Source organism: Phyllopteryx taeniolatus, chromosome 3, assembly GCF_024500385.1.
Source record: "Phyllopteryx taeniolatus isolate TA_2022b chromosome 3, UOR_Ptae_1.2, whole genome shotgun sequence".
Taxonomy (NCBI): domain Eukaryota; kingdom Metazoa; phylum Chordata; class Actinopteri; order Syngnathiformes; family Syngnathidae; genus Phyllopteryx; species Phyllopteryx taeniolatus.
Genome location: NC_084504.1, coordinates 15,915,982 through 15,942,277, shown reverse-complemented (window position 1 = coordinate 15,942,277; position 26,296 = coordinate 15,915,982). Strand labels below are relative to the sequence as shown.

General features: G+C 39.2%; 1 protein-coding gene across 3 annotated transcripts in view; it reads left to right on the top strand.

Moving 5' to 3' along the window:
* Positions 1-434: 434 nt before the first annotated feature.
* The window catches only part of LOC133474967 (EGF-like repeat and discoidin I-like domain-containing protein 3), a 106,116-nt gene continuing 80,254 nt past the window's right edge, over positions 435-26,296 (top strand). For 2 of the 3 annotated variants that reach the window (XM_061767189.1, XM_061767188.1), the window contains exon 1: positions 435-788. In XM_061767189.1, coding sequence (XP_061623173.1) covers positions 725-788 — 64 coding nt within the window. In that variant the 5' untranslated portion in view covers positions 435-724. The remainder of the gene's footprint in view (positions 789-26,296) is intronic. The other variant, XM_061767187.1, reaches the window with a different exon arrangement.

Here is a 26,296-nt window from a genome sequence, read left to right as displayed (position 1 = left end):
TACAGAATTCTTTATTGAATTGTAATAGATATATCTTGTGATATTTTTTTTAAATTTATATTTTCAGGTGACTGTGTATCTGTCACAGGGTCCCGCACGCAAAATATGGTCTGGCAAATAAAATAACTCATGAAAAGTGAACTGTTGATGGCTGAGCTGGAGGAATTAAATCGGAGGATGATTTAGTACCTGTTTGTTTTTTTCTTTCAAACATAACAAAAATGGTTCAGGTTTTTCTCAAAATGTTGGTGCCTCAATTGTCCTCCAATTCTGGAATGACCCAAATTCTATGGCATACTTCTAAATGTCAATTCACACATGAGGAACACCGACGACAATATTAAAAAGAACGTTCTTTTCTTTTTTTTCTTTTTTTTTTTTCCCCCCTAACCTTTATTTTGGCAGGCACGACCGGAAGAGCGTGCCATCCTAGCTTGTCTACCTCGACGGTTGCCCTGGCGAGTTGCGCGCGGCACGCACCTCTGGCTCCACTCACTGCGGTAGAAGCGAGCTAAGCGGGCACCAGTCAACGTCGACCCACTTGTTCCGGCGTGACCAGTCCACTTCAGCACCGAGGAGGACTTCATCAAACAGGACATATTTATCCTCTCCAGTACTCTGCTTGGGGGTGACGAAGGGACAACTTTTGGTGTATCTCGTCGTGTTTGTATTTCCTTCTTTTCCATCTTTAACGAAGAAGCACGCCTCTTCTCGTGGTGAGAGGATGGGACCGCTCCTCCTCTCCATCGCCCTGTGCGTGAGCGCCGCCGTCCCGCAGCATGTGATAGGTGAGTGCGGGGAAAGCCTTCCACTTGACATCGCATTAAGTGAAAAGTAACCAGTTGTGTTTTGAGCGTCAACAGCAATTGTGCATGTATCCTGTGCGTAATTGGAATAAGACCGCGTTGACCCATGCCTATAAATACTATTTCCTCTCGTTATTTTGAATTCAGTTCCCTATAAGCAAAATTTTAACCCTACGTCCGTTATTTAGTTTTGGTTGAATGCACTCTCATGCTGGCTTTGGTGGTGCCAATGGATACCAAACAAGCTGATCAGACAGAGAGACGTCACTTTTAATTCCCCCTCAAAGAGAATAACCCGAGGGCTAAAAGATGAGGGCTGTCCTGTCTGCCCAAATTGAGACCTTCTTAACCTGGTGCCTTTTAGAATGACTGGAGGACAAGTGGAATACCAACAATTGTTCTTATTCATCAGCTTTCACACATTCTTCACCCAAAAACTGTAAATCCATTATTATTGTTTAGCTAATTTTCTCGGTTCTTCTCCTTCCACGTGACCATCAATTCAATTCCTACGTCAACATATTCACCTCGTTCAGGACACCCAGGCAACTACTTTCCACATTTCCCAAATTCCCGTTTGTGCCGAATTCCAAAAACACACATTAAACAAAAAAGTTCCCAATTTTTCCAGTTCCAACCTCAAGCTGTTCAGCTCATTCAGAACATCTTACTACAATTACCTCCTCATTCCATGTACGTTTGTTGATAATTTCAAACCATTCCAACTTCAAACTGTTACGCTAATTCAAATTGAATTTAATAATTTAATTTAATTCAAATTTAATAAATCTTTGGAACTGTACCCATCTCTATAGTTTCGCACACTCTCACAATAAAATTCCAAAATTAAGACATTATGCATATTTACCACCTCCTTCCACATTTCTCACCGATTCAAAGCGTTCCAGCTTCACACAACTATGCTACTTCAGCACATTTTGGGAACAGTTAGTTTTCACAGAATTGCCACATTTTCATAATAAAATTGCAAGATCAAGACATATTATACATATTTACTGCCACCTTCCACATTTCTGCAACAATTTAATCAATTTCAGGTCTCACGTTGTACTATTTTAAAATTTCAATGTAAGCCACAGAATTTCAGTTTGTTAGTTTTTTAGCATTCACATGCATTTTATTTTATTTTTTTCACAGAGATTGCATTCTGCAGTCAGTTATACAATATTCCCCTGGAGATTAAACATCCGCCTCCATTTTTGCCCTCCAGTTGTGGGGTGACAGAACGATGTAAGCGTTTCTAGAGTGTATATTTATCAGCCAGAGTCAGGGTAAGCCTACCTGTGGGATTTTGGTGTAGAAACAAGCAATGTAACCCTCCATGGAATTGGGTCACGACAGCCTCTCTGTCTGTGCACATTTAGCAACACGCGCGCCTCGGGAGTCACAGACGTCCTACAGGCTGAGTTCCGGAGGCTCGCTAAGCCTCTCAGTGTCAGCTGTGTGGTCGACTCGTGTAATAAAGGCAGCGATGTTGACTTAATGCGATACAAATACAAGCCCAATTAAACATTATCGTCCTCGGTCGAATCTGAGTGAAATGCATCTACAGACAGGAGCTGATTTGAGGAGTCAGAGGTAAAGTCGTTTCCATCTAACTAGTCATGAGAATGTTTTCTAATTTAGAGTTCCAAGCAGAATCCCACCACATGAAACTCATTAGGGATTCTTTCTGTTGACTCCCTCTGTTGCACATGCTTCATTCTTTGCTTGAGGTGGAAAGCGTCCTCTGAGAGACAGACGCTAGCAAACACCCTTTGGAGGCTATCATAAAGTGTCTCTGTCCACCAGAACAAATTGATAGCGTGGAAGCGTTTGCCTTCAGGTAAAACAGACTGCATTGTTTCAAGGGAGCATCGCAATACATCTCTTTCCCTGCTTGGTTACTGGTGATGAGTCGCGCACATATTTTGGCATCGCAGCTGTCCTGCTGCACAAGGCAGTGCATGACTGCACCCATGGGCCCCCGGTCCACGAATGCAAATATGCTTTTGTGCTTGTTTTAGAAAGGCAGTTTTAATTAATATCATGCATCTTGTTTCTGGGTTCTCACCTTTTATAATGGCTCTGAATTAGAGTCTCTTATGCAAATGGACGGCCATCTGGCGAGGCAATGTTGTGGTTGTTTGTTACTGGTGAGTCATGACAAGTATTGTACTGTTGGTCACTTTCCGTGTTGCTTAAGCATCCATTAGCCAATGGAAACTTGTTAAACACAATGACATTTTTTTTGGGTGATGATTACGGTTTTAGATGGGCAAAATCAGTTGCAGCTCTTGGTCACATTTTAAAATTGGAGAAACAGACACAAAACTATAGACTAGACTTCTATGGCTAGCAGCACCACACAGAATACATTCACCCATTTGATAGCCATTCTTCACACTTATAACCCCAGCTGACAAAATACTATAAATTATGATTTGTAGAACTTTATAGTGGGAAAGGGCCATATTTATTTAATTGGTCCTTGGGTAGAATGGGCTGGTATCAGGCGGGGCCGGGGATTGAACCCCGGTCCTCAGAACTGTGAGGCAGACGCTCTAACCAGTCAATCCACCATGTCACCGGTTGAATAATTGTGAGTGAAAATATTATATATATATATTATTAATGGGTATCCCGGTATTACATCTCTAAAATGCATTCTTTTGAAATGTTTGGTTAAATAACAGTCACTGATGGTGTAGTGGTACACTCGCCTGACTTTGGTGCAGGCAGCGTGGGTGCAGTTCCAACTCAGTGACGTTGTGAATGTGAGTGCGAATGGTTGTCCGTGTCTATATGTGCCCTGCGACTGACTGGCGACCAGTTCAGGGTGTAGTCCGCCTTTCGCCCGAAGTCAGCTGGGATAGGCTCCAGCGTCCCGCGACCCTAACTAGGAAAAGCGGTGTTGAAAATGGATGGATGAAATGGATGGATGGTTAAATAACCACTTTACCCAATTGAACACAGTTTGTAGACACATTAGTAAACATGAAAAGAAAATAGGTGCATTTAAAAAAAAATAAATCAAAATGTATTAGAACAGCAAGTCTTTCTCAGAAAATGAGTAGCTATTACTCTGTTTTTCTCTGCGGAAGCAAACTGATGTTAGCCAAGCTAGTTATCTGCCTCGGAAGCGAGTCGATAGTATTTATTTCACCAATTGTAGACACGCTAACTCTCATAGGTGGTTGCAATTCATTTTGTGACAGGGGTAGGGGGTCGTGTCGCTTTGCCTGCACTGACAACTCAAAAAAAAAAAAAAATCTCTCATACCGCTGATGGAAAGGATTAGTGATTTTAAAACTGTGACTTTTTTAAACCTTGGAACCGGTAACTGGCCCATGCCTAGTCCTTGGTTATACTTGAAGTTCCCACCATGAAGAAAAAAAGCTGGCTGATGGCTTTAATGGATGCTTGTGATAGCAATATTTTGCAAAGCTCATTATATTTAAGCTCGTGAAGGTTAAAGTTTAAGCACAGGTGACTTTGGATAACAATGGCTTGCGGCCGACCTCTCCAGTGTCCTTCACTCCGCTTTTAAATGTCATGGTCTTCAATCAGTTGGGAGAGTCACGCCACTGTCAAGATCCCCTGCCATGACAATCAAAAGGAGTCAAAGTCACTCATTGGAGGACAAGTCGTGCTTGATGGTTGATCAGAATTTATGAGTCAATCTTCATAACTCTCTCTCATCGGTGGTCAGTGGCTTCGCTTTTGTTCGCAGAAGTTGATTCCCGTTAGGATTTGAAGGAGATTTTATTTGTCTGTGGTGCTGACAAGTTAATGGATACAGTGCTATTTGTCTCAGGTCTCTGTTGTCCTACCCACATTTCAAGCTTGACTGATTAGAAGGACAGTAGAGGGACAGTTATGGAGGCTTCAATGACACATGCTGAGGAAGACTTTTATCAACAAACTTTAATAGGCCCTGAGAGGAGCATGGCTGAAATTCGGTGTTTGAGGCAGCATTAGGGTTGCAGAATTCTGGGAATTTTCACAGTGGGAAACTTTCCATGGGAATGAACAGGAATTCATGGGAATAAACCAGGAATCTGAAAAACTGAATGTTGGCTCAAAAAAGGGAACTTTAATATAGGCAGGGAACATGTATTTTCGTACAATTCTGACTAAAACAAACAGATTTCATGTGAGTACCGTGGTACTTTGACTTAATAATGCCCCAACTTATGGGGTTTTCAAGTTTTTGTGTTGCGAGCCAAAATTTAAGGTATGAACAAGCTTGAGTCAGATATGCCACAATGTCAATGTCAGACAACATGATCATTACTCTATAATCATATTCATTAATAAATTATGGTCTCAATATTTGTTACTTTAATGTATTTTTTCCATAATTTTGTAGGTAGATCGTGTATTCTAATCAGTCAGGTCAAACCAACATTACATGACAGAAATAATGGGTGCTAACTTACTGTAATTATATTACTTTATTTTTAATTAAATTACTTCACCCACACCGAAACTTTAGAGCATGATTCGACAGAACGGCGGCATGTTTACGTCCAACCGTTCGTGCTACCGCTAGCTTGCTCGGCTATATAACATTTTATTGCCTGCTTGTGAGCCGTATCGTATTAAAAGTATGTGAACATACCTCAAGCAAGCCTTAAACGAACGTCCTCTCCTGTCCTGAGCACCGGTGACCACCAACACATGTTTTTCCCCATTTTGTCCTCATAATATAGTCGGCGCGATCCACTCTTGTTGTCGTCGCCACGGTAACGAGTGTCTGCGCTTCCTTGCTAAAGCTGCTGCCTATGCGACCCGAAACAAGGTCCCTTTTTTATCATGCCGCACTTCTCTTATCCTAAGTTATCGGGAGTGCCGACAATGACTCTTGAATATTGAGCAAGCGGCAAGTTTTAGAAACTGAAATTCAACTGAGAAGTCTTCTCAATCATTGGAGAAACACTCAATTATGGCAGTGTATTTTGTAGAAGGGTTATTTGGGCATAAGGCAGATGTTGTTCGTTGCAGTTTGACGTGCAATTTATTAAATCAGACTATCTTCAGCACAGATGTTACAGATTACCCTTGGCTTGTATAAAGCCTTACAAGGACAAAGAGAGGAAGGGAGCTTGAAAAGTCAATTAAATGAAAGACAACTACTCATATTCAAGCTTGAAATAAAAGAATCACCGTGTCCACTGAGTTATCACACACCATTATCACATAAAGTCCAAGGGTTCCAACAAGCTATGGGAATCATTAAATGCAGGTATAAAAGGTGGTGGTGGGGGATAAAAGGGCTAACTGGATTATCACATGGTAACTGTCGCTCTATTAAATTAAACACACATCGTAGTGGAGTGAGGTGAGGGCAGGACTTGCTCAAGCCCGCCAGACTCCCCACTCACCTTTCAAAGAAATTATCTTTTTTTGAAATGAGTGTTCCATTTGTTTGTTTTCTGATTGTGGCAGAAATTCATGTGCAGTGAAAAAAGATGAAGAGATAGGTTGACTATATATTAACTTGTGTCTTAGACTACTAATACGTCATTGAACAAAATCCTTAGCGCTCTATTATTAGCCAATGCTACTCATGACCCAGTTTTCCCCCCCCCCCCAATTATACATGTTCCTAATTTCTCTTTTTAAAGAGCATTTTTCAAGAATATCTCATACCTGAGTCGCTGATGGTGTAATGGTACACTCGCCTGACTTTGGTGCAGGCAGCATGGGTTCAGTTCCCACTCAGTGATGGTGTGAATGTGAGTGCGGATGGTTGTCCGTGTGTATATGTGCCCTGGGACTGACTGGCGACCAGTTCAGGGTGTAGTCCGCCTTTCGCCCGAAGTCAGCTACGATAGGCTTCAGCGCCCCGCGACCCTAACCAGGATAAGCGGTGTTGAAAATGGATGGATGGATCTCAGACCTGGAAATATACCATCACTTTACCAAGTTTTAAATCTGTCACTCCAGTCAAATTAATCTGAGCGAGTTATCATTAAACAACCGACAACAAAAGCTATTTTGCATTTCTTGCTGCAGTTTTCGTCTCACCAGAATTTCTCCCTCACATTTAATGAGTCTATATTTTTTTACATTTACGTAAATACAAGGTTTTTAAGGCTACCAATGGGAGCATTTGGGGTTCGGCTCATTGAACAGAGATTGTTACAGTGTTGCATTGGCTATCAGAAGAACACCCTCTCAAATCTTGACTATAAGTGATTTGGTTAAAGAGAGCATTAAGGCACAAACACGTGGGTTTTCAGCATTTACATTTGTAAAAACTGAACACATTTAGTATTGTTTTCATGTATTTGGTGCTGTTTATACCCCGGTCGAATAGGAGTATTGAGACGTATAATGGATGTTCTGTTAAATTACATAACTTTAATGGCATTTGGTCGAGTGCAAACCTCCACCAAGGACACCCATCCATTTTTTTATTGCTCATCCTCTTAAGTGTCACTGGGAAAAAGCCAGAACCCGTGACTATGAGACAGACATGCTAACCACTTTCCCAACAAATCTGTTTTGGATCAGCACCAGAATTGTAGATACAGTGCCAGTGGCTCCTAATCATGTTTGTTAATGGGTCATACAGAAACTACACCTTAAGGGCCCTATTTTCATGAATGGCATCAATAAAAGGGTTTGGAGAGGACCTGACGGACATTCAACAATATAGAACTAAAAGTTTGCACTTACAAAACAGGAAAATATTACAATTATCACAGAGCTAGCATTACTTAATTAGCACTGAATCTAACAGAGATACACAATAGAAAGTACAACATACAGTATGATTGCTGGATGGATCGATATCAAACGAGCGAACCCAAGAATGTCCGTTGTTATTATTAATATGGGTCCCACATATGTCATACTCACCCCGAGACAGAGTCATAAATACATATCAAAATCATGAAAGAGCCAACCTAATTTGATAGTATATAATTGAACATATTCTTCATCATCCCACCAGGCTAGTCTGCCAGTACGAATTATTTACCACTTTTTGAGGTGTGTAAAATAATTTCCATAATGAACCTGTGGCATCCAGGATACTGCAGACACTGGCAGAATCACACCGAAGGACGTGGTGAATCCCTTGCTTGTTAATCTTGTATCACACTTTGAAGCGCTGAAGTTTCTGAGTTTATTGAGCAGCAGAAGTTTCAAAAGGTTTAATGCAGAGAAAATCATGGGATCTTTCTGTCTTTGTCCTCCATGCTCCCTTTGTCAAAAAATGATGGTGGATGAAATAGTGTGTTCTCATGGGAAGTTTGAAGATTCATGCAGTGAAATTAATACAAATTTAATTTAATTGAAAAAGTTTAGACTTTTGAATACTGTTCTGTGAAAATCAATGGCCACTTTTTGTGGTAAATTGCCAGTATGGTATTCAGAGCAGCATATTAGCTACATGTTATCTACTGAAATGAGCTGTTCTCTGACTTGATCATGTGCATGGAGCTCATACAGGGACATTGTTTCTGCAGAAAGAAAGACCAGTTATGAAAGGATTACAGTGATGGTCAAAATCTCAGGTCACGGTTAAAGCAAACACTGTTGCCAACAGTATTCTGCCTTTGCTGGATTCTGTGTAAAAAGCATAGGCAGGATTTTATGTTATGGCTCTGACTATATGTGTCTATTTTGAGGGACCTCTGTAAAAGGGCTTTGCTAGTTGTCACACATGTACACACTTGGATACTCTCTTTGCATTTCACATCCATGGATGGTTCAGTCACAGTGTCCATTGATGTGACAAAATGTCCCTTTTTTCATACACTGAGCCACATGGAAAGCATGACAACATGCCAAGAGGCAAAGACAGTCACATAAACTTTCCTTTATGCACTCAAACAATTACAATTGATAAGAAGTAGTTACTTTAATTTGAATTTTATTGTTACATAACTTTATTATGTTCGGTCACATAAAGCAAATAAGTTAAAATTAAGGGCATCACACACTTTTATTTTTTTGTGTTCAACTAACAATACAATTGTGAAACTGGTAAGCCAGATAATATGGTTTAAGGCAGTGGTTCTTAACCTTGTTGGAGGGACGGAAACCCGCAAGTTTCATACGGAGTGCACGGAACCCTTCCTAATTTGAAAAATAAAACAGGTATATATTTTATTGTCTGTGTCGATTTTCAGTCATCCAGGTCATGCACAAAATGAACCACGCATCAGTTGCACACAAAATCTCTGTGTTAAAAGAACAAAACCAACAAAACATGAATTTCACACAAAAAACTAAAAAAAAATTCAATTCAATGAAAATTTACTGCAACTGAATGTGAATTTTTCTGTTGCCATTACCCTCGGTAAGTGCCACTCTCATATCAGAAGAATGGACTTCGTTGTTAAAATTCACAACAAAGTCCGTTCCTTTTCTTTGTTATTTCTACAATCCTCGAAAAGGGTTCATTGGTAAGAGTACATATTTTAGGCTGCTTTTCATTATTGGATGCGCTGTCTGACGGCACAGCAATGCTACTCAAGTCAAATGTATTGTTGAAATGTTGTTAAATAAAGATAGTTTCAAAAAGAACAAAGCATTTCAACTCGAGGCGCAGCGCCACAATGGTAAACGCCAATTTTGAATCTCCCTTGCGTTTTGAACAGCATGAACAACGCATTCAAAATGCAGTGTAAAAAGGCTTTTACGGATAAAGCACGCACACACACGCGGTGTGTGTCGAGTCCTCTGTCGAACCCTTGTGACTGCCTCACCGAACCCCTGGGTTCGATTACACCCAGGTTAAGAACCACTTGTTTAAGGTCAACACTTTTTTTAGTGTGTGCTGTTGACTACCATGTGAATTTGTGATATGATTTCCAATTAACTCTTTGCTCTGTTTCCCTATATCTGGTCATATGTAGCAGCACTTCTATCCCAGCCTCTTTAAACTTCTTCTGGGAAACTACAGTGCATGTGGGAGATCTTGTTTTGTAGAGAGGTACAAACGATGGGAGGTCTCCAAGTTTGTAATGAGACTAAAAAGGCTCTCCTGGCTCACGAGCAAACTAGGGCATCTGTAATGAGCTTGGGGGGTGGAGGGTGGGGGACTTGGATATAGAGAGACGTGTTGTGAACTTGAACATTGCCACAAGCTGTAATTTCAACTCTATGCTTTTAAAATAGATTGAGAAGGAGCTGTGTCAATCTGAATTTGTATATCGATAGGTTTTATTGATTCATCGATTTTTTTTTCCCGTCATGCTTGTCCTCATTAGGGTCTCAGGGAGCTGGAGCCTATTGTTGGGTATGCTCAGTTAACCTGTGTCAATAAGTTTTGCCAACATAATCAATAAAACGTACTACTGATTGCTTGAAATCGTAGTACTATGAAATATGGTGTTAACATCAAAGAGTTTTAATGCAAATTTCTGTCAGCATGTGATTTGCAAAGTGCCAGGATTCAGACTCACTTTGTGATGTATTTTTAGTTGCAATGTTATTCTTCTGAGAGATAGGAACTCATTGATATTGTTCTCAATTTTTAGGTGTACCTAAACTGACATTAAAAAATAGCACCAGGGGAAATTACATCACTACTGTTTAAAAATTGAAGGTGCATGTCTATTTGATGTCTTTATTAGGTTTTTTACATTAGGCGTGGACGGTCCTGACATGGGATATAAAAAAAATAAACCAACAAAAACAGTACATCAGCCCATACACACGGAGCGGAATATTTCATTGAAAAACCTAATGAAATACAGATATTACTTAATATTTTGACCATGTGGATAGCAGCAAATCGATGATGCACATTATACATGGGTAGAAGCGTTCAACTGGGGCCGGGAAGCATGTCCACCTCGCAGGCCCAGATTGATTTAAAATCCATAAAATCCAAAATATTTGGGATTTTGTTCTGAGATTTTCAGAGGGTCAACTGGGCATAATTAGAGATGTCGACATAAATTTTGCTGACGATTGATCACAGTTTTGTGACATTAAACAACGTTAATCTTTTTCACATTAAGTGTAGCCTGTCCTGACACGGGATAAAAAAAAAACAAAAAAAAAACAACAAAAACAGTACATCAGCCCATGCACACAGAGCGGAATATTTCATTAAAAAACCTAATGAAATACAGATATTACTTAATGTTTTGACCATGTGGATAGCAGCAAATCGATGATGCACATTACACATAGGTAGAAGGGTTTCCTGATTTTTGGGGGTGCGCATTATACTCAAGGGTGCATTATACATGAGAAATTACGGTAAGTGCCATCTGAAGTTAGCCAGCTCAAAACTAAACTTTGTATTGGGGTTAAATAGCTTTTCGAGTTTGACTCCTTGTGGACTTCATTGTCCTTACATCAAATGCTTTATAGCCACACCTCAGAAATCCTCTTCTATTTTCTCCTGGTTGCATAACATTTGGGAATTTTACATAGTCACGGACCCCTTGGGAGATGTATCCCAGCAAGTACAGTATACAGTATGTGGTAGTTTCATTTACTGTTGCAAAAGCAGTGCAGGTGGTCTTAAACGGTTGCATATTTTAATTAAATATTTCTTCCACAGAGTACTTAGACTTTCAGCGGGACTTCGAAAGAAGAATACCTCAGGCTTGGGGTGAAAGATTCTCGTACTATGAAGGCTGTGGTTTGTGGCTTTTGTGGCAACAAAACTTGTTTTCATGACAGATACTCTTGAGGAAGAAGAAGAGGACTTTGTGTGAGAAAGCTTGTGAGGTGAGGATGATGCAGGACGCTATCTCTGAATACAAATTGGCCAAAGCTGAACCATGGTATGATGATTATGGGAATTGATTCTGTACCTGACACAATTAATGTTTTTTTGGACATATTCAAAGCATAAGTCTTGTTCTCTGGCTGTTGAAGCAGTACGTACGTATTATATTAACGTCTCTTAATCTAACCAGAAAATGGCTGAGAGAAATCTGGTTTGGTGCTCCTGCAAAAGAATCCTGGAAACTCCTGGCCATAATTGCAATGTGGGCTGTGGATGACTGATCGATCAATAATTATACCAGTTCATTATCGCAGCGAGCCATTCCATCTAAATTCTGGAGGAACACAATGTATGCCCTCAGAAATGATTAAATTATGTTATATGGCTAGCACGAGCTAACCCCATTTTGGAACTAATGGTTTTAGGTCCTCTTATTGTGTCACAAGATGGTGTAATGGGTGGTGCAGTAAAATCAACACAAATGCTATGTCCTCATATAACTGATGTTATGTTTCAAATACATACATCAGTGGACACTAATTGCTGGTCATCCAACAACTTCTGTAATAAGGGTGGATATTTAAAGGAACAACTGGCTTCACAGGGTACATCTGAGCTGTATTTCATTTTCAACTTGTAATTAAGACCTGGATATCTCTTTTAAAAGCTCCTTAATGGCCAGTATGTTCTCTGTCATCAATGAGTGGTACATCTTCATAAGCTGCTTTTTAAGTCTGACCCAATCGCTTATTGATATAATGGCAATTTTATATACCATTATTTAGACTGCATATTCATTTCATCTTTAATCAAACTGTTCCTCCCATCAGTGGTGGTCCTGGACCGAATGGCGTCCTCTGCGACGCCCCTAGATTGCACCCCCACCCTCCAAGTCTTCACCAAACATTCTCACTCCTCCTCGAAGCCAAAGCAAGCACATTCCCCTGAGCTATTACATCCAATTAGGAAGACTGAGAGTTTCACCCCTCCTGTTTCTTTTAACACTAACAATGTGGAATACATTGGAGCAAGTCGGATTTCTCTTCTATTCTTAGGGGAAAGATAAACAGTACACATTTGGAAAGGAAACAAAGATCCTCTCGCTTTCAAAGTTGGAATCTTGCTTTTGCTGATCAACACTCACAATTGGAAGACTGACTTGTTAAGTGTGACCATTTTTTGTTTTTGTTCCTAACGATGTTACAAATATTAAAGTATCATTTTAAGATAAGGAATACATAGCATATGAGAATTTCTCATGTGTCTAAAATGGATTTACTAGCGGAAACAGGTAGGCATATATAAAAGGTGTTCCAGAACCTCTTCAAACCTGATAGTTGGTAGATGATAGCATACAGCCAATCTTAAATCTTAAATAAAAAAAGAGCAGTTTTATGCTACAATTTAATTAAATTCTGGTTCCACTGGCCCACCAACCATTTCAGTCTTCTGGCTTTGACCAACTGTTCAATGGTAATTTAAAGGAAAGTGTTGTTTACAGGTTAAATTTTGCTGATCCTTAAACAAATATTTTTGTATCTTGATGTATTGGATGCAACATACTTAAGTTGTCTCAGGATCAATCGGCGTAATCGTGTTACTCCAATTACCAGATCAAATATTGCATTTTATTGACCAGTATGAATGTCGTCAATTTGTCTACTTGCGTATTCTTGATGTAGCCTTCTGGAGCACACAGTATGTGCAATCAATACTGACCCAAATAGATGCAGTGTACTCTTTGCAAGCATGGTCTGGCACTTTAAGGAGAACTTTAAAAACATGTGATTACATGATTGTGTGTCTCTGGCTTTGGATGCATCAGTACAATATAATAAGTTTTTTCTCAGTATCTTCAGATTGTTTTGTCTTACTTATTTCCTTGAAGGAACAATGTTATGTTATGGATTTACTTGTACTTTTGCGCTCTTTAACTCAACAAAAGCATTAAAATAGTAAACTATGCTCGTCACCCTATTGTTTCACGTCAGATCAAATAGTTTTGATCAAAACAAAAATAATACGATGAATCTTTACCCTACAGCATGCTGGATTGATGCTGAGTCTTCCTTACATTTCTGAGGTTCAGTGTTCAAATGTAGGTTCCGCTCTTCCAGTGCGGAGATTCAAGTTTCTCCGCAAGAGTTTTTCTCTGGGTACATGCATGTTTGGTTCATGGAATACAGCAAATCCCCACACGTTTCTTATTTTGCTATTCACCTATTTGCATTTTTTTCTCTGTGGAACCTATTCTCAGTTATTTGCTGAAAAAAAAGTCAGCTGTTTTTTTGGGCTCTTTCTGTATTTAGTGCTCGTTCTGTAACGCTCTAAGATGAGGCCAAAGTCCTGGCTAATAGAAAAGCAGTAGTGGTGTAAAGGAAGTACATTGAAGTGATACATCTTGACTGAGAAACTAAGATCTTTGTATACCAGGGAGGAGCTAAGTTAAACCTGGGTGGTGAATGGAGGTTACAATGGAGGTTAATTGTTATTTTTATTGTTGCAAAAGTGACATAAATGCACAAGTCCAGTAGATTTTTTTTCAAAATCAAATCATCTAATGATTTATTTTCTTCTTCAGAAGAACGGTTGACAGTTTGTTTAAAGTGCATGAGGAGGTGTGTTCTGTGTGTCCTCCAAAAACATGGACATATTTCAACGCCGTTAATAGCGTTGCAAACGCGTATGGTGGACAAGCGGCTGTTGTGGCCTTAGATATAAAAAGATACGCCATTTGGCGTGCCTATGTGGCGGCCATCTTGGCAGGGGTATTCTTCCCATCAAAGGAAATACGTGGACATTGAAATTAAGTCATAAGATGCTCATTTCTCAACCGATTTTCATGAAGTTGACTTTTTTGCCAATGCCAGTCAATCAATCAATCAATCAATACAGAACATTTGGGGAAAAAAAGCCCCAAAAATAAGTTATTTGCAGTTCCCTTGTGATTGCAACATAGTATAATTTTAAAATCTTTGAATTGATTTTTGTGAAGAAATGCACAAAATGAATTCTAGCTTTTAATATTCGTTTGATGTTCAGCAGTTTTGTGCCATCTTTGAATACTGTTTTTATGCATGAAATCCCTTTCCACTGGACAAATATTACAATATAGCTATCACTATATCAATATCTATAACTGGAGGAGACTGAAATACAGTGCAGGGACACAGAACTAAATCTGGCCAAATGGCCACTGTGCTAACTCCGGCATATTTACACAAATGCAAACAAACACACACACACACACACACACGCGCACACACACACACACACACACACACACACAGGCACAAATAAATAAATAAATAAAGTTGCAGCTCTTGTCAGAATAAAGTAGTATGATATTCTAAAATTTGTGAGATCAGTGAGTCCGAAAAGTCTGACTCACTGATCACTTTTCAACGCACACTTGAGTCACAATTCGAGTCTCCACCGATTCATGCGCAGCCCTATTGTCTATACTATGTGCACTCCGATTGGTTGGCAACAAGTCCAGGGTGTACCCTGCTCAGCTGAGAAAAAAACTAATGAGGACAAGCACCATAAAAAAAAGTTTTGCCTAGTGAATTTGTAGTACTGTGCTATTGTGCAAATTCTGCAGAAAGTTATTAAACATTATTTACGGCTGCTGTACTGTTGCACAACTCTGTTGGTAATTGAATCATTCACAGTGCCTGTGAATGTTTGGCGACTGGCGGAAAAATGGATGACATTTTTCAGGTTCAGGCAACACTATGTTAAAATAGCTGGCAACTGAATTTTCTAAAAAGCGGAAAAGGTTTCAGAGATGATGTCCCCACTGAACTGTTCTGACATGGATGGATGAGCTATTCACATTCAAGATGGTGTTGATAAAAAGGGATACTGTGCGTCATTCACTTAGTTAGAGTAGCATCAACAATTTCTTTTTAATTATTGTTGGTATTGTTTGTGTGTGTGAGTCATTTCACAGTCAGCCACCCACTCCAAACCAAGATTTAATGTTAATAAGCACTGCCATGATGAAACAAACACCACTAAGGGTAACATTATGTGGGAGATGGATGTGCACTGAGCATCTGCTGGGGATTGTTTGTGTGTGTGTGTGTTGGTTTTGGACATAAAAGTGACAATTGTCACTGCGATATGGCACATGCACACATTGCCGTATGTGCGCCGTTGCACTTAACTAAACCCTCAATAGATGCAGACTCGCTTTAACACAATGAGTTTCTGACTAGTAAATCCCATAGAAAAAAAAACCTGTAAATACAATGAAAATAACCCCCAAAATGTTTTTTTTTTATTTTTTTTTTTTTTTTTTTTTTTTTTATAAAACATAATTCCAGATGAGCTACTGCTGCCCATTGAGGACAGACTGTATAGAGAATGGCTAGATTATTTTAAACTGCAGAAAATTTAAATAGTCTGTGCCTGAGTCATATTACAGACTTTGTAGAGTAAAAGCCAATATCAATAGATATTTATTTATTTATTTATTTATTTATTTTTTATCAAGACTTTCTTTGTGATAGTATAACATTATTTCCTTTCTGATGCTGCAGCTGCCTTTCATTTGTACTTTGTATATGGGTTAACTGATGTTGCAGATGAAAATAAAATGAAACATGTTCAAGTAAAACTTGAAACAATAATGAATTAATTAAAATTAGTCTTATTCAGGCAAAATAAATAAATAATTGCATCTCCCACACAATACCCAAAACAGTGGTGCATTGAGATACGTGTGACCCGACGGACTTATGAGTTTTTCGCAATGCGTGCCATCATTCTTCATGCTTTTTTCCTTTGACTTGTAAGCAAAAACTTGCGATAAGAGTGCTGTATGGTGACAGTGAAATCAACTCACTTCACAATAAGCTGATTTTTTTCTCTCACAAATGAGGCTTCAAGATATTTAATGTCACTCACAGTTGAAGTTTGCTGTCAAACTAAACATAATACAAAGATAAATGTGTATTTAAATCATATATCTCAAATATCTATCTTTAAAGTCTGCTAGCTTAATGCTAACAAATAATGGGAAATGACAGGCTAAAGAGTAGCATCAACAATGCAACACATGGAGATGGATAATATGACAATACTCACAGGCATATATTCTTTAGCCTCTGCTAAAAACAGTTAATGTTGACTTATTAAGGAGCTTAGACCGTCTGCATGTACATACAGTACTGTATATCTGTATTACACTCCCCCAGGTGGCCAAGGTGTGCGCATCAGAAGGAGCAGCACAATGTTCATTGAATTTAAACTGTGGCAAAATTGGTTTTATTTCTTTACATTCTGTTTAATTATGTCATTACTGTATGACTTTTATAAACTACAATATTAAACAGTACTATTTATTAAAAAACAACAACATTACAAACATTTTTGTTGAGTTTTTTTGGGAGGCTGAAAGGGATTAATAGCATTTCCATTCAATTCAATGGTAAAAGCTGATTTGAGTATTTGGTCACACAAATTAAACTTGTATCTCTCAAGGCACCACTGCACGTGAAAGCAGATATTCTTGTATTCAAACCAGATTTGGGTTTTGGATTTAGCAAAAGACATACTTCAGCATACAACATGCTGCCTCATTGGGCTCACATGTCGCAAAGAAATTTGTGAAACTCTGACAAAAGTTTTACTGCTTTAGATTCAGAAGAAGCGAGTCTTGACAGACACAAAAAGGATTTGTCAGCCCCAGTGAGTGCTGTCACAGCTGCCACCATTAGCAGTGGCAGCCAACTGTCAGTCTTCGTGCCACACTGGTAAATGGGTGTAAAATCCATTATTCGGATTGTTTTTGACTTTGTCATGTGGTGACTGGCCATGAAGGTGCATGTGATGAGCTTTATGGAGTCTGTTTGTCAAGTGATTATCAATATAACAACAATCCAGTAATCAGTGATGGGTTGATCACTTATATTCCTACTACAGTGAAACCTTGAAAGCTGAATGTCCTTGAGGTTGTCCATTTAGTATAAAATGCGCATCAAAAGAGTTCACGGCCAGTCCATCCCGGCCTGCAATTCCCGAATATAGTGCCGATTTAGCTTGATCGCTGTGCAAATTAGCCAGGTGGGTAGTCACCCAGTTATTTCCTATGGGAATAATTGTTTAATTGTACATTATAAACAAATTTGAGGTGTCAAGGAACAGAATGTCGTAGACCTTATAAATTCCACCAGAGTTTGTAAACTTGGTGTGGATGAGCATCACCCAAGCCTGCAAAACTGCCTAAACCCTTGATGCAACAAGTGTCTTTAAACGCCTGCGCATGTTTTAGTACAGGCAAGTGTTTCCCATCCCCCTCATCAAGTCCACTGCTGACGTGCAATTGTACCATGGGGATATTTTGTTCACCATGCTGGACAGACTGGCTGGTCCCATTTAGATTATGGATGTTACTACTGCCTTCTAGCGCTCAGACTGATTAAACCAAAATGTCCCAGAATGGAGTCTTAACATGCTTCAGAGAAGACCTCGTCAAGAGAAGCAGGGCTACTCATTTAAATAAGGCATCTCTTTCTTTGTCGCACATATTTATTAAGCACAATGTATGTTCATGTGTTTTAAAAAATAGAGCTATACGTAAGAGATAATGTAACATCCAGTGCAATGTTGATGAAATATTCAATTTAGATGTCACAGAGACAGGATTGTAACCCGAAAACATCCCTTTGGAAACTCTTAAGGGCCTGATTTACTAAAGGTTTTTGTGTGAAAAAATGGGTACAAACTTGTTTGCTCATGCAAACTGGTGTGGAAGCTAATCTGCTAACCGAGCGCACCCGGGTTTGCGTCTGACAAACGGACAAAATTGCAGCTCATTTCATTTTTTATGCGTTTCTACCCTAAATAAGAAGTGGAGTAGATGCAAATAAATTAATTGATCACACTGTGATTTATCAAACCTGAGACAAATTGCGATGGCTGATTTTGCCTCTTTAAATATCACATCTGAATGGCAGGTGTAAATTGGTAGCACTGTGCGTATAACCATTACTGCAGTTTTGGTGGCGAGGAGGCTATTAGGGAAAAATTGACAGGGAGAAGGAATCTTTTCCGCTGGTGAAAATGTTTTTTGAAATGCAAGGAAAAAAAATTATTGTAACATATCGCATACAGTATTCAGCAATGCAATTGTGTAGCTTCTAGCCAGTTACTAGAGGGAGTCAAGCCATATCACCTATGAAAAAAATCCTTTCAACTATGCATTTCCTTTCGGCATGTGACAATTGATGCTGGCCTCTCACTGTGCTTTGTGTTGAACCAAGTTTTAAATACAATGTAACGCAGGTTAGGCAGACACTGTACATTCAATTCCCACGCACTTGGAACAGGTCAAATAAAAAAATTTAAAAACATAACTTTTTTACAGTTGCTGTCTTCCCCAAAATTACCAGGATTTGTTCCCCGCGCTCGCGCAGCTGACAACACCCGCATTGCATCACGTGACCGACCCATTGGCCTGCGCGGCCCCTGTGCGTCACTTGACGTGCGCACGGCAAAAATTGTTGCTGCGGGTAGAATGCCGCGGAGCTCATCTTTCGTGATTGGTCAGTTTAATCACATGCTGTGATGACATACTCAGCGTTCCCCTTGGTTCTACATACCACCTACACTGCCGCCTTCTTCATCGATTTTGCAGCATAAATAAACGTATCATCTGGTCATCAAGGTCCATTTGTTCCAGCAGACACTGTTCCACGGTCGCCATTGTTGTTGCTTTGTTCCTTGTTACAGAAAGGAAAGGAAAAACAGCTACCGGAAATGGCCAAAAAATGCAGAGGAAACTCCACCCTGTGGTGTCATAGCCAATACCAACGGTAGCGACACGCTCGACTTGGAGGAGAACTTCAGTACATTTTCAAAACTGCGCGCGTGGGTTGCACTCGAGTACAAAGGGATAGCCGCGGTGACGTCAGCACAGTCGCCGCCCGCGCGAGTATAAAGAAGCCTTAACCCAGTAACGTGTGTTTGCCTCTATACTTATACTTCCATCGCTTCAAACGATGTTTCTCTTGTGGTGCGCTCCCAAATTATCCAAGGTGAAAACCATCAGAGCTACCTTAAGTGTAAAACCCTCTTTTAAATATGGTGGTCACCTCCACTTTTGCATCTTTTCCCAATTGCGCCACAATCTAAGTAGATCACATCTAACTCATTTGGTAGAGTGAAGATGCAATTTAGTGCCCACCATTTGTGATATTAGTGAATCAGGTCCTAAGAGTCATCTTGAATGATCTGCAAAGGACCAGTAATTTATCTCTTGTGGAGACACATTGTGTCCCTACAGCTTAAATTATGTGATGATGAGGCTGCTCTTTTAGTTTATTTGTTGATTTGTGATTTACTGTTCTATTTATAACTGTGAGGAAAGCAGTGAAAGCTGAAATACTATCCATAACTGTACCTCCATGTACTCAGTCTATTTTTCCATGATATCAAGTCAATGTGAAATAAGTCATGCGATGCACTCATTATTAAAATAATCTGCATTTCAGGTCAAATAATGGGTGGTTCACTGTGTGAAACCTTTTTATGTATGCTTGTGATTCACCACTTAAAATACTGGGATAAAGGGATTAAGCCAACATGAATTTAAGTCTCCTCTGTGCTTCTATTTGTGTGTGGGGGTGAAAAAGTCATTTGCACGCCGGGGTGTATTTATATTTGTTTTGTCTTCGTGAACATGTAGCTGAAGTGTTTTGCTTGTGTTCGTCCTCTTCAGCTCTCCGGTAAGAAAGGAGGAAATGTCAGAGAGAAAACTTCACTGAGAAAACTGTGGAATTTCTTTCTGGGGGAAAAATACAAATATGCCAGACGTATGAGAATTTGGGAAAGTGCTGAGCTTTTGGCTTTGTGACTTCCATTCAAGCGGTCTCTCAAATTTAAATTGTCGTGATAGATCTATTAGTCCCAATAGCATCTACTTGAGTTATTTTCCCAATGAGATTTTAACTACTCATATAAAGGTGGTGGACTTAAAATGTTTGTTTCACTAACCATCCACTGATACAGCCAGATCGCCCAAACTGGATTTGCAATACAAAAGCCCTTTGAGAACATTATGTGAAACAAGCTGTTTGGTCTGTCAATGTTGCTCCACTGACATACAGTGTGATAGGGAATGCCATTGGATTTTTCTGCAATAGTGTAAGCGGTATAGGAGATGTATGGATGGTTCTAGCTGCTTGAGCTGCTGCCATCAATAATGATCTCCCAGGCTTCTACCATTGGAGGTTGTCTATGTTTCCTGATGAGTAGTCCATGCTCTGGATGGAAACATCGACCTCCATTTGAATCATACTTTTAATTATACAACCATGGACAACTATCATTAGTTGGTGATAAATGGTTGATGTTGCCATTGCAACATGAGAGCACTATGTGTTTTATCCAGACATAACGTACATGTGGAGTTTCATGAAGCACACAACATGATCGTTTTTTTTTTTTTTTTTTTTTTTTTAAATGGAGATCAGTCCTATCTGTCATCCCATTTGTCAGACTTCCTTGTTCTTTCACATCTACGTCCAGTGTTCTGGCCCATTTTTGGGGCAATTTTGCAAGTGATGATGGGGAGATAGAGGACTGTGGTAATGATGGTAAATGAGCCAAATGGAGTGGTGCCTAGCCAGTCAGCCGGTACAGCGAGTGAGCTCGTGTGCCATAGGGGTTAATCCAATATTGGCGCAGCATGATAGCTACATATTAGGCCAATGCCTCAACCAGGACATAGGATAATTGCTTGGTGTGAATGGGTGGAGGGGTAGTTTGGAAGGATTTTTAACCTGACAGGAAGCAGGTGTGCCCCTCTTTTTAACCTGCACATTCTCAGATTGCATGCGGACTGTTACTGCCCATATGTGAGTGCATATTGCAATTATTGTTGGCTCAGTGTCGTCAGATCACTGCATACTGTAACATAAGTAGCAGAGATGCAAAATTTTCCTTCTTCCCCTCCTCCCTCCTTTACATCTCCACAGCAGCAGATGGTGAGGAACCAAATTCAGCAGGTGGGAGATTTTTATGCTTGATAACGTGATTTCCATTGTTGTGTCTTGCGCGCATGCTGTGCCGTACAGGGGGTTTCTAAGTCTTGACTGAGCGTCGGCCTTCCTTTATGTTACTCTTATCGTCTCACTCATCTGGCCTGGTTGTAACAATTGGTAATTCAATTCACGAGGTAGCCTTCTTTAAATTGCCTCTTATAGTATAGCTATTCTTTTGTCTGTGATGTGAACATGTCTTGACTCTTTTAGAGTTTTGTCTTATTTCCGACTATAGTTTTTTCTTTAAAGTTGTTGGTGTGCTAATGTTGTCTTTCCAATCCAGGAAAAAAAGTATTCCACAAACGCAAAACCTTATTTGTTATGTATTCATGTATCAAGAGAGCATAATGCCTTGCTTCCTTAAATGCCGCCCATTAGCTCTACACAGCAATACCGAGTATTGTTGGAGTTTCTGTCTTAGGAAAGCAATGACAGAGAAACTTCCTTTATTATAATGTAAACAAATGCAATGTTGGTTAAATGAATAAAAATTAAGTGCATAAGAACATTTTGACATTCATTAAACGTATACAAGAAATAAACAAATTACAATTAACAATAATAAAATAAATATATTTGTTGTTTAGGTCCATTGTTTTTAAAAAGGCTCGAAATAGTTTTGCCAATCAGTGGATTCATTTGAGGAGCAGCTTTATAATATTGAGGAGCATTTTTTTGCAGATAATCTCACAGGGGCGGCACGGTGACCGACTGGTGAGAGCGTCTGCCTCACAGTTCTGAGACCGGGGTTCAATCCCCGGCCCCGCCTGTGTGGAGTTTGCATGTTCTCCCCGTGCCTGCGTGGGTTTTCTCCGGGCACTCCGGTTTCCTCCCACATCCCAAAAACATGCATGGTAGGTTAATTGAAGTCTCTAAATTGCCCCTAGGTGTGAATGTGAGTTCGGCTCAGAAAATGGATGGATGGATGGAAGATGAAATATATTTTTGCTTGGTTAAAAAGCAATTATGAATGCAAAAGAGAAAATAAGACATTTCCCTGAATAACAAACAACCAGTTATACCAATTGTATTTTAATCAACAGTTTTAGGTTCTTAAATTCACATTGTGCATAGCAGCAAACTGTATTTTCTTGAGGGATTTCCTGATCCAACTTTTTCTTCTGATACAGATATTGCAGCCTTGAAATTTGGCCGATACCGATATTGGTCCAATCTGATATCAACAATAATCATAATACTTTACTTATTTTGTAGTATGGAATGTCAGAAAAGGCTTGATGAAGTGATATTACTCAAACAGAGAACAATATTCCGCAATCGTAGGTATGAGAAAAACTGACCCATTTATTATTAACCAATGGGTTACATAAAGTAACTTTAAAAATAAGAATGCACTACAATTGAATAAAATTAAACATTATATTAGGAAATCCTGAAAAAATAACTTCAATAAAACCAATAACAAAAATATTAAATTACAAGAAAACCACTGCTTAACTTAAACATAAGCATATGATACATTTGAATAGATCAAATAAAAAATAAATTAGAAAACCATGAAAAAAACATCCCAATAAATAATAAATACAAGTTACACCTTTAAAATGCAAAATAACAAAGTTCAATTCATCCATCCATCCACTTTCAACACCGCTTATCCTGGTTAGGGTCGCGGGGCGCTGGAGCCTATCCCAGCTGACTTCGGGCGAAAGGCGGACTACACCCTGAACTGGGCGCCAGTCAGTCGCAAGGCACATATAGACAACCATTCCTCTCTGACCACTTTTGTCATGTTTTTCACCCATGACTCAAGTATGGGGACTTACAGATCAGATAGTTGTACACTGGCCATATGTCACTTAGTGCCTACACTGAGCAAAACTTACAAGAACCCTGTATGAAGTAACATTATAGCTGCTCTGGTTGCATTATACTATATTTATCCCCATCATAATAAACAAGCCACAAATTTGACTTTAGTCGTAATTAACAGAGACCTAGCACTCCACAGGACTAGCGTTATGTTAGAAAGGTACATTAACATAAATCTCACCGAATTGCTCTACGTTAAATTTAACTGCTCCCGGGGCCGATGCGGCTTCATACTGGGCGTCTTTGGCGGTCTATGTTACAATGATTACACATCACGGTGCTCGCCTTGCCTTTCAGTCACAAATGGTCCGACACTTTTTCCATTTTCATCTTTTTTTCTCACGTTTTTTTCTTCTCTGTTAGTCGGCGTCATCTTCCTGCTCTGTCAACCAAATAGCGTCACTTGACATAAGCACGTTGTTCCACATTAACGCCCATGCATCCATCCCAGCGAAGCTTTTTGGGACCGTCTCCGCAGTTCAATTATCAGAAAAACTTTAAAATCTGTGGTTCACAGTTTTGCTTTTCAGTGTGCTTCTTTGAGGCGCAAAATGCAAATTTTGATTCGCTAATTGTGATGAGTTTGAGCCTTGTTCAGAATCAGAATCATCTTTATTTGCCAAGTATGTCCACGACATAGTTTGCCTCCTAAAGTCCACGATCATCTCTACAGTCTTGAGCATATGACAATAGTTTGGACTATGGAACTAATTATTTAAAATACAGTGGCGCTTTGAGGTATGAGTTTAATTTGTTCCGTGACCACACTCGTAATGCAATAATATAATAGTTATTCAGACAAATAAAGAGAATTTTTTGTTCTCTTTTGTGAAGATTTGTTCACTATGCCAAACTGCTGCTTGTTGTGAAGTGAGCTTAGTTCAGTTCACTGCCATCGTACAGCGCTCATATCAGAACTTTTTGCTCGCAAGTCATAGCAGAAAATCTGCCAAATAATCCCTTGTATATCGAAAAACTGAGTCGGGTCACTCGTATCAAAAGGCACGACTGAATACTGTAATATACTGATGTCAGTTGCAAACTCCGATTTGAAATCTTAACAAATGAATATTAAAAAAAATCAAATCTAAATAAACACATTTGGTCCTTATTAGTGCAATAGCATTCGATACTACAGGCAATGTCTAAAGGTTTCCGGGTTTCATTTGACAGGCAGAAATGAGAACAGCAGGAGAAACTATTATCATACTTCATATCGACCCAAATTAGGTGTGACTTGCGACCACTGACCTGGAACTGGACTTGAAGAGAAAATAGGACAGTATGAAGAGGAAAGTCACATATGAGACCACACAGCTTGTCATTGCTCATGACACAATTTTGCATATTGTCTGTAGTCATGATGTGTCTAATCTGCATATTTTATTGCACCCTTGTCTAGCTGAAGGGAATATTTGTGCGAATACAGTATTTGTTAGTTTCTTTGGGGACTTTGTACCTGAGACTGTATGTAGTACATGAGCCTCATCCTTCGCCATCCAAACCACATTCACATTTGCATTAAAACTCAAGGGTAGACGGAAGAAAATGTGCTTAGTCTGCTAAACATAGAAGAGTATCGTCTTTCATTTTGTTGTCAATCTAGAGCAATACAACTGATAAATTGGCTCTATTTCATCTCAGTGAACCACCGATGGAACCTTTTTTTTATGTTGTTCTATGTTAGAATGCATACTCACCATATTACAAATAGAACATTCCTTATTACTGTGACCCACTTTTAATTTAGCTGCAAGAATTGGAGGAAAATGGCTTTGCTGAGTGTGGCACATGAATGCAATGAGAACAAATGTCTCTCACCTTTTTCTATTGAATTCAGAGTTAGTTTATCGAATAAATTCACTGTAATTTCTGAATGCAGTATAATTTTGCACAGAACAAAATCTCTAGGTAAAATCAAACCCATCTTGGGTTTAATAGCCTGTGATTACAAAAGGTGGCGGTCTTTCATCAAGAGCCTCTCCTGTTCGAATATCCAAATGTCCCCCTTCAGTATCAATGCAGAGTAATTTATCAGATGCTCTCATGGGTGCTCATTTTGTGCACAAGAGCGAGCGTCTTCCATAAAATGAGAACCCATTATAGAGAAGAACACACGGTGTGTCATTTACTCACTTATTCATCTGAGAACTCCCATTGTACTCACTGTAATAGTTGTCAAGTTGTTATTTTGTCTTCATTCTGGATATCATACATGCATTTCAAGTTTAAGCTTAACTGAGAATGAAGAAAACCATGTACATTAATATGTATCTGCATGTTCACACCAAGTACAAATAGGTCCCAGTAAGGCTAAAACAACTCCTCGAAAAATGTAGCTTTTTTGTTGTAAGAACTTTCAAGTCGAGCTTTGGTTATTATAACTCGTTGGGCTCATCTCATTTCTATATTTGCAACTTGCTATTTTCCTAGCTCCTCGCTCTTCTTTTTACATGCTAGCTCCTAGTGAGGTCGGAGGAGGTGGGAATGTTTGAGGGAAATGGGCCAGTCGTTCCTCGATGACGTCATTTCATTGAAGCGTCTACTAAAGATGATGACGTGCCACAAATGAACCGATTGCATACATGCGTACAGTATATATATATATCTTTTTGCACAATTGTCCAAAAAAAAAGAAAAAATTACTAGGAACCTTTTATTGCTCAGTGACTGTTTTTTTTCCCCCTCAATGTCTTTATGCTTCAAAAGTATTCTCTGTCAATTGACTGTCTGTTGTCGTACTAGAGTGGCTCCAACTACCGGAGGCAAATTCCTTGTGTCTTTTTGACATACTTGGCGAATAAAGATGATTCAGTACAAATGTCCACTTTATGCTTTGGAATTACCGTACATTAAAGTCAAATATAAAAACACTGTTACTCTTCACATCTTTGCAG